Source organism: Pelobates fuscus, chromosome 6 (assembly GCF_036172605.1).
Source record: "Pelobates fuscus isolate aPelFus1 chromosome 6, aPelFus1.pri, whole genome shotgun sequence".
In the NCBI taxonomy this organism is placed as follows: domain Eukaryota; kingdom Metazoa; phylum Chordata; class Amphibia; order Anura; family Pelobatidae; genus Pelobates; species Pelobates fuscus.
In genome coordinates, this window is record NC_086322.1 from 274,202,625 (window position 1) to 274,212,592 (window position 9,968).

A 9,968-nucleotide genomic window follows, 5' to 3' on the forward strand; every position below is an offset into this window, starting at 1 on the left:
GGAGGGGCTATTGTGGAGGAAAATCTGTTACATATGAGTGGTTTCAGCAATGAAACGTGAAACGAGTTCGGGATGCGTAAGGTATTAGGAAGAGCTAAACGATACGCAACTGGATTGATACGGGTCAGCACCCTGTAGGGTCCAATATAACGAGGAGCGAACTTCATGGAGGGCACTTTTAAACGGATGTTCCTCGTGCTCAGCCATACCCTATCACCTGGAACAAAGACCGGAGCCGCCCTTCTACGTTTATCAGCGTGTTTCTTGACCAACATAGAGTTGTGCACAAGGATTTGTCGAGTTTGATCCCACAACTTCCTCAAATTGGCAACATGAACATCAACCGACGGCACCCCCTGGGAAGGGGAATCCGAAGGAAGAATAGACGGATGAAAACCATAATTCATGAAGAAGGGGCTTGAATGAGTAGAATCGCAAACGAGATTGTTGTGTGCAAACTCCGCCCAAGGAATCAAACCGACCCAATCATCCTGGTGTTCAGAAACAAAGCATCGTAAATATTGTTCAATTTTCTGGTTGGTACGTTCAGCAGCTCCGTTAGACTGAGGATGATAGGCAGAAGAAAAGTTTAATTTAATACCAAGTTGAGAGCAGAAGGACCTCCAAAAGCGGGAAACAAATTGGGAGCCTCTGTCCGATACAATTTGAGAGGGTATCCCATGTAGGCGAAAAATCTCCTTAGCGAATATCTCTGCCAATTCGGGAGAAGACGGGAGTTTAGGCAGGGGAATGAAGTGTGCCATCTTAGTAAACCTGTCAACCACGGTGAGGATAACAGTCTGTCCTTTAGAGATAGGTAGATCGACAATAAAGTCCATGGCCAAACAGGACCATGGTTTTTCTGGAACCTCCAAGGGTTGCAGGAATCCATATGGAAGCGTATGGGGTTGTTTGGTTTTAGTACAAACTTCACATGCAGCGATGAACTCCTCAATATCCCTCCGTAAAGCAGGCCACCAGAAGTCCTTGGAGATCAACGCGTAAGTTTTGCGAATACCAGGATGTCCCGCCATCTTGCTATTATGTAAACACTGTAAAAGTTCCAGTTGAAGAGCAGGAGGAACGAAATGACGGCCCGCAGGAGTCTGTTTAGGTGTTAGATGTTGCAACTTAATGATCTCGGCCAGTAATGGAGAATGAATCCTGAGATTCGTATTAGCAATGATATTGCATTTCGGAACTATAGAAGAAAGAACTGGTTCAGGTACAGTAGAAGGTTCATATTGGCGAGATAATGCATCGGCTTTAGAGTTTTTAGAACCAGGTCTGTAAGTCAGTACATAATTGAAGTGAGTCAGGAATAAGGACCAACGAGCTTGTCTAGAGGATAAGCGCTTAGCCTCCCCAATATATGACAAGTTTTTGTGGTCTGTCAAAATCGTAATAGGGTGTAGGGTCCCCTCCAACAAATGTCTCCACTCCTTTAAGGCTTTAATGACTGCTAACAGTTCCCTTTCCCCGATGTCATATCTGCTCTCAGGCCCAGAAAATTTCTTAGAGAAGAAACCACAAGGGTGTAACGGTTTATCCACCCCTAACCTTTGAGACAGAACAGCCCCAACTGCTGTCTCAGAGGCATCGACCTCGAGCAAGAAAGGCAGAGTCGTATCAGGATGGACTAGAATGGGAGCCGAGGCAAAAAGTTCCTTGAGAGTCTTGAAAGCACCCAGAGCTTCCTTAGACCAGAACTTAGTATCAGCCCCTTGTTTGGTCATATTGGTAATAGGCGCAATGATAGAGGAGTATCCTTTAATGAAGCGCCTATAGTAGTTGGAAAAACCAATAAACCTTTGGATAGCCTTGAGTCCTTTGGGCAAGGGCCAGTCTAAAATAGATTGAAGTTTTACAGGATCCATTTTAAAACCCTCCCCAGAAATCACGTATCCAAGAAAGTCTACCTGAGACTGATCAAAACTGCACTTCTCCAATTTGCAATATAGACCATGTTGCAGCAGCTTGTGTAATACCTTTCTGACCTGTCTATGGTGAGTCTCAATCTCCTTAGAGTGTATTAGTATGTCGTCCAGGTAAACAATAACACAATCATGCTGAAACTCCCTAAGTACCTCATTAATCAAATCTTGAAATACTGCAGGAGCATTGCATAGTCCAAATGGCATAACAGTGTATTCGTAATGGCCATACCGGGTATTGAATGCCGTCATCCACTCGTGACCTTGCTGGATTCTCACCAAATTGTAAGCCCCTCTGAGATCTAACTTGGTGAAGATTTTGGAGCCCTTAAGACGATCAAATAACTCGGTAATCAGTGGGATAGGATAGGCATTTCTGACAGTTATTTTATTCAAGCCTCGGTAATCGATACAAGGTCTCAGCGTGCCATCCTTCTTCTTAATGAAAAAGAACCCAGCCCCGGCCGGAGAAGAAGACCTCCTGATGAATCCCTTTTCTAAATTCTCCCGAATATACTCCTCTAGAACCGAGTTTTCCTGAACAGACAAAGGATATACATGGCCCCTCGGAGGCATAGTGCCGGGTAGAAGCTTAATCTTACAGTCAAATGACCTGTGTGGAGGCAAAGAATCGGCATTCTTCTTGTCAAACACTGCCCTTAAGTCTAGGTAAAGGTTTGGTATTTGTCTTTCTGTGGACTGAGTAGGATTCTCCGGTATGTTAATATTAGCTAATGGAGAAACCTTGCACAAACACCGATCCTGGCAGCCCTGGCCCCACGAGAGTATCTCTCCTAACTCCCAATCGATAATAGGGTTATGTTTTTTCAACCATGGGTACCCCAGAACTATGGGAACGGAAGGAGACGAAATGAGCAGAAGAGATAAATTCTCCACGTGTAGGATACCCACATTTAAATTAATGGGTATGGTCTCACGAAAGATAACAGGGTCTAGTAGTGGTCTACCATCTATGGCCTCAACGGCCAAAGGTGTCTCCCTTAGCTGGGATGGGAAATTGTTCTTACTAGCAAAGGCTTGGTCGATAAAATTCTCAGCAGCACCGGAATCTATCAATGCCATAACCCTTACTACTTCCTTCCCCCAAGTTAAGGAAACTGGTAGCAGAAGCCTGTGATCTTTATAATCAGGAGTAGAGGACAAAATAGAAACACCCAAGGCCTGTCCTCTAGAGAGACTTAGGTGCGAGCGTTTCCCGGGCGGTTAGAACAGTTCGAGAGTAAATGACCCTTGGCTCCACAATACATACACAAACCCTCTCTTCTCCTGTGCTGTCTTTCCTCCTCAGAGAGGCGGGTATACCCTATCTGCATAGGTTCAGTAAGCAAAGATATCGTGGAGTCAGGACTTGGAACAGCGGGAGCTAACCTAAAAGAAGGTCTCTGGTTCCTCTCTCGAGTGTTCTGTCTCTCTCTTAGACGTTCATCTATACGAGAGATGAACGAAATTAAATCCTCTAAATTCTCAGGGAGTTCTCTGGTAGCAACCTCATCAAGGATTACATCAGATAGGCCATTCAAAAATACATCCATATACGCCTGCTCATTCCACTTGATTTCTGCCGCCAGAGACCTGAACTCTAGTGCATAATCCACCAGTGTTTGGTTCTCCTGTCTCAGGCGCAACAGTAATCTGGCTGCATTAACCTTTCTACCTGGAGGGTCAAATGTTCTTCTAAAAGCAGCTACAAATGCGTTATAGTTATAAACTAATGGATTATCGTTCTCCCATAGTGGGTTGGCCCATCTCAGAGCTTTCTCAATGAGTAGGGTGATAATAAATCCTACTTTTGCCCTATCTGTAGGATAAGAGCGAGGTTGCAATTCAAAGTGGATACTAATTTGGTTTAAAAAACCACGACACTTCTCAGGAGCCCCACCATAGCGTACTGGGGGGGTAATGTGAGAAGAAGCACCCACTGTGGCTACCTCTAGACCTGAACCGACAGGAGAAACAGGGGTATTACGTATCTCCTCTGGTGGGTTATTGGCACAAGCTAATAGAGCCTGTAGCGCAAGCGCCATCTGATCCATTCTGTGATCCATGGCTTCAAACCTAGGATCAGGAGCAGCCAGCTGACTGTTTGTACTTGCAGGATCCATTGGCCCTGTCGTAATGTCAGGATCGGGACAGGGATCCAACACGCAGAGTACAAACAGTAGCCAGATACGTATACCGGACCTTAGAATGGCCGGACTAACGTAAGTAGTACAGTATAGAATGGTCAAAGACAAGCCGAGGTCGAGGGTAACAGAAGACAGGTAAGCGAGAGACAAGCCGAATCAAGGGTAACAGAGATAAGCAGAGTAAGGTAAACAAGCCGGGTCAAAACCAAAAGGGATAATAGAATACACAAGCACTGAGTGACTAGAACAAGCTAGAACCACGACAGGGCAATGAGCTAATGAAAGAAGCTCTGTTAAATACCCTGTTCAGAGCAGTAACCACGCCTCCAAGGCGTCCTGATTGGTCCTGCAGCCATTGACTGACAGGTTGTTCCGGGGGAGTGTCCTGATGACTACTTCCTGCCTAGATGCTGTAAAAGGCAGTCACTCCCTCGCGGCCGGCCTAGCATGACCGGATAGACCGCGGGGAAGGGAGCCATCAGACCGTCTGGATGGAGGAACAGCTAAGTCTCTACCTCTTTCGGAGGTAGAGACCACAGGTACCCTGACAATTAATACTGTGTATGTAAATGTGTTTATGTATTATGACAAGTACATATCTGTGTGATGGCCCTATGGGTCCCATTTGTTCTCTTAAAGCGGCACCTTCTAAGGTCATGACATATTTTGGAAAGACTCCAGATGGTTACTGCTCTGCTTGCCTTACGGTGGCTTTGGGGGTGCAAGGGAAGGTTTTACTTACCTGAATCTGTCCCTTGCGGGTTTCACCCTCTTCCATGAGGTCCTCCTTAGCTCCTGGTGAGTCATATATACATAAACATAAAGAAAAGTAGGGGAAATGTAAACCAATGTTCTGTTTCATTTGCCGATCACTTACAGTCAAACAACAGACATCATAGACAGAGGAAAAGAAAATGTTTGCACCCAGGTATTGATATCCAGCGCAATCATGACAAATAACAGTATGTGAGCATACATTTACTAAATCTCACAATACTTTTAAAGATGTAAGATCAGGTTAATTTTCCAAAATATTAAATACATAGGGCTGACTTTATCGTCTGTGTTTTCATGCACAAAATGAAAAGAAAAAAAAAAGTACCCAATATTATTAAAAAATATACAAAATTCCTATTCAGAGAGGAGTTGCTTGTGGTGACATATAATCCATGGCACTATATTGTTGCCTCCCTGATGGTGTGAACAGCTTCCATAGGTTCCAGGAAGCAAGTTGTCTCTGAGTGTTTCCCTGGTGGAGACAGCTTCAAGGCTCAAGTCCACTCCAGGATGTCTCACAAGAGAGCAAGTAAAGTAATAAAGCTGTCTCTCTGCAGCCCAAGAACGCACAAACCTCTTACTCCATTGTTAGAAAACGGGGACAAATGTGCTGAATCTACCCTCACCAAGTCACAGCTACCTGAGCTGATCAGCAGGGGAAGGAGACGGAGAATAAGTCCATACGAGTGTTTTTATTACATACAAAAATATAGTGAGTAGATCTATGTGTATTTATGTGAGAGCAATAGCATACCTCTTAACATCAGAGTCATACATATTTTATAATCAGTTAAACTACAATAAATCTCCATTGTATTTGGATCGCTTATTTTATAATTAGGATTTATGTAGCCTAACTATGAATTCTTCTTCACTTTCATCCTTTGTGTTTGGGATCTCCATCCTGGATTTTTTAGGAAGGGTGGATCTGGACTGTGTGAGAATACATGAGTGGATTTAGGTAGAACAAGGGTATTTGAGGAGATATGAAATGGTCAGTAGGGTATCTGAAGAGGGGACACAAAAATAGATTTTCCTCTGTGAGTGTATGAAATATAGATACTGCCAGGAAGCACTTTCAACCTGCATTACCAAGTTTTACTACAATCTATTCAGCATATTTCCATAGGTGCTTGCTAAATACAGGTTTCTGGGGTCTCCTCTATGAGTTTCAGCCATCCATTAAGATGATAGACCAGGATAGACACTAGAAGCATTAGCAATGCTGAGTTTAGCCATACTGTGTGTGCTGCTCTTCTGTGTCCTTTGCAATTTTAACATAATGGAAAGTACGACACACAAACGAGCAAGTGTATAGATGGAGGATGGAAAGAAGAGGGAATAATTCAGCCAATTCAAAAAGGGGCATCATGAATTTAAGAGATACTGATCTTTGGCTTACCCTGACAATAACTCTATAAACACTAAACAAACCAAACATAAATAGCTGAATAGGGGAAATAAAAATATTAACATTTATTAAATTATATAAAATTTAAACATAACTAAGCTATAATGACTTTTAGTTAATTGAAGGACATGGCATTTTTCAAATTTGGGTACCATGACGTCTAGAATGCTCATGCCAACTGCCATTTCTGCCAACCCTTTTTCTTAAGTGAAGGACATATGAGATGTAACTGACTTGGCATTTTTTAAATTTGGTTACCATGACGTCTAGAATGTTCATGCCAACTGAAAAACAGTATTGCCTTTGAGCATGCCATATTGTAGCTAGTTGTTTCATTAATAAACAAAATTGGATTTAAAAATCTGAAAAAAAAAAACAACTCTCAAGATTATTTGAAGTCAGCTAAGGAAGGATGGAGGTCAAAATGGAGAAAGCTGTCAATCAAGATGAAAGATCAGATGGTTTCAATACATTTGAGTGGCAGTGTCTGACAGAGGCTCAACGGGAGGAGGAAAAACCTCAACAGAAGGCTAAGCAGACTCAGCAGAAACTCTGCCACCTCTTCCAGCAGTCATCCAAAGCAGTTTCCCAGCTTTATCAAAGTGCATGTCAACAACAAGACTTGTTCCTGTGGCCACCTCTCCAAGCTATCAACACTCTTTACAAAGAAAGTCTACGAGCCCAGCAGCAGAGCCTTGACCTAGGATTTGAAGCTGGTCATAAAAGACGCAATGAAGAGCTTCTAGCCTGGGTACTTCAGCATCATGAACCAATTTCTAGAGAGGACTTAATAACCATTCTTTGCGGAAAAAAACCTTCTCCAAAGGATGCTCCTCCAAAAATGATTGCTGGCTCAAATCCTCCAGGCACAAGCAGCAGATCCATCACTGGCCAGTGGACACAGTGGATAAACAAAAGCCATGATGGGACTCTGAACTGCTCAAGCAGCATATCCAACACCAGCCAGTGGACAAAGTGGAGAAATAGAAGTCATGGTGGGGATTTGAACACCTCAAACAGCAGATCCAACACCAGCCAGTGGACACAGTGGAGACATAGAAGTCATGATGGGACTTTGAACACCTCAAGCAGAAGATCCAACACCAGCCAGTGGACACAGTGGAGAAATGAAAGTCATGATGGGGCTTTAAACAACATTATCGCTGAAAAAATGGTGCCTCACTTTTCAAAGAACATTTCACAAAAGCGCACCTTGGCCCAATGCAGTGACCTTTTTACACACTCACCAGCACCAAAGCGCAGCCAGTTGATCTGACCAACAAAATCACATGTTAATGCCACCATGCTGCATGAAAACCATTTAATTCAAGTAATGGTTATTATATAGGAAGTTTTAGATATTAAAGGAGAACGTTTTATTAAGGATAAGTCTTATGTTTTAGTGTACTGTTTATTGGGTGAATTTATTTTAGGTTGTTTAACGGTGCAGACGTTTTGTCTTATGGAGTGGGCAAAGATACATGGGTAGAATTAGAATTGTCAAAGGGGAAGTGGGGAAGAAAAAGCTGAATTCTCTTTAATAAACAACAGAGCCCTCCTTAAATGTTATTTGCTGACATTTATAGGCTATGTTACTAGGATACTCATCCACCCTTTAGGCTGATTGAACACTATAGACAATGTGGTTTGCTAACAATTGCAGTGCTAAAGATAGCCATTCTCTGGGAACTGCTTGTGTGTGTCTTTTGGAGGTTTAGCATGCCGGGGAATATAGTTCACAAACATCATTACATTGTGACTGTATTTTCCATAATAGAAGTAGAAAGAGGATCCAGGCACTCCAAGTATCTTCAAATGTGTTTATTGGGACAAGTGAGACAACGCAACGTTTCGACCCCTGAAAAAGTATTTGACAAAGACCCTTTCAGGGGTAGAAACGTTGCGGTGTCTCACTTGTAAAACAAAGAAGTCCTGCAAGACAGGAACAGTGTAGTGTGTCCTGAGAATATCCAACAGCAGGGGGCAGGGCTGTCATCAGAAATTTTGGGGCCCCTGACACAGCTCAAGGTCTGGGCCCCCTGGCGCCTGCACCCGAGTCTCCCCCCCCCCGAGTCCGCCCACAGGGATGCAGTGTCTGCAGGGCCGGTGCAAGGATTTTTGCCGCCGTAGGCAAAAGTAAAGTTTGCCGCCCCCCCATGTGACATCACAGTGCCCCACCCATATGATCTGCCATGTTAACTAACACAGTGCTGCAGTGCCGCCGTGTTTACAATAAAAGGCCTGCAGGGACAGGCTATAGACACCAGAACCACTACATTAAGCTGCAGTGGTTCTGGGGACTATAGTGTCCCTTTAATGTGAGGTAAATTAAAGATTAGTGCCACGAATAATATACTAGATTGCCTACTTACAACCAGATGAGGATGATGATGGCGCCTGCACCCGAGTCTCCCCCTCCCCCCCCCCGAGTCCGCCCACAGGGATGCAGTGTCTGCAGGGACGGTGCAAGGATTTTTGCCGCCCTAGGCAAAAGTAAAGTTTGCCGCCCCCCCCATGTGACATCACAGTGCCCCACCCATATGATCTGCCATGTTAACTAACACAGTGCTGCAGTGCCGCCGTGTTTACAATAAAAGGCCTGCAGGGACAGGCTATAGACACCAGAACCACTACATTAAGCTGCAGTGGTTCTGGGGACTATAGTGTCCCTTTAATGTGAGGTAAATTAAAGATTAGTGCCACAAATAATATACTAGATTGCCTACTTACAACCAGATGAGGGTGATGATGGGCTTCAGCTGCCGTCTGGCTCCACTGGTCTGGTGTAGTACAGGCTCTCTGGAGGCAGTTTGTAACTGTGGTCACAAAAATCAATGTTCTGGGAGAACGGGAAGCAGCTCCATTTTTTGAGGGCCATTTACACAGCTCAAGGTCTGGGTCCCAGGGTCCACCTTCATGTTCCACGAATGAGTTTGTTCACATGGGTGTGTGTGTGTGTGGGGGGGGGGGGGATGTCCTGATGTGTGTAAGGAATGCATTGTGTGAATCTGTGTTTGTATGTGTAAGGGCTGCAAGGTGAGTTTGTGTATGTATGGGATGCAGTGTGTGTGTCTGTAAGGGATGCACTGAGTGTGTGGAAGGGGTGCATTGTGTGTTGCTGTGTGGAAGGGATGCATTGCTTGTGTATGTGTGTCTGTGTGTAATGCATTGTGTGTTTTTCTGTGTGCAAGGGGTGCATTGTGTGTGTGTGTGATGGATGTCAATCTCTCCCCCTACCCCCATCAATTTCCTTCTTCTCCCCCCCTCCAATTTCCTTCTTCTCCCCCTCCCTCTCATTGCCTTCTCCCCCCTCCAATTTCCTTCCTTCTCCCCCTCCAATTTCCTTCCTTCTCCCCCCTCCAATTTCCTTCCTCTCCCCCTCCAATTTCCTTCCTCTCCCCCTCCAATTTCCTTCCTCCCTCCCCCCTCAAATTTCCTTCCCCCCTCCCTCAAATTTCCTTCCTCTCCTCCTCCCTCAAATTTCCTTCCTCTCCCCCTCCCTCAAATTTCCTTCCTCTCCCCCCTCCCTCAAATTGCCTTCCTCTCCCCCTCCCTCAAATTTCCTTCCTCTCCCCCCCAAATTTCCTACCTTCCTCTCCCCCCCAATTTCCTTCCTCTCCCCCCTCAAATGTCCTCCCTTCCTCCCCCCCTCAAATGTCCTCCCTTCCTCTCCCCCTCCCTCAAATGTCCTCCCTTCCT

At 44.6% G+C, this 9,968-nt stretch overlaps 1 protein-coding gene across 1 annotated transcript; it reads left to right on the plus strand.

The window, feature by feature from the left end:
• Window positions 1-6,693: 6,693 nt before the first annotated feature.
• LOC134566165 (HUWE1-associated protein modifying stress responses-like) lies at window positions 6,694-7,545 on the plus strand. The gene has a single exon (XM_063425870.1). It carries the CDS (start codon window positions 6,694-6,696, stop codon window positions 7,543-7,545), a length of 852 nt encoding a protein of 283 aa, XP_063281940.1.
• The last annotated feature ends 2,423 nt before the right edge of the window (window positions 7,546-9,968 follow it).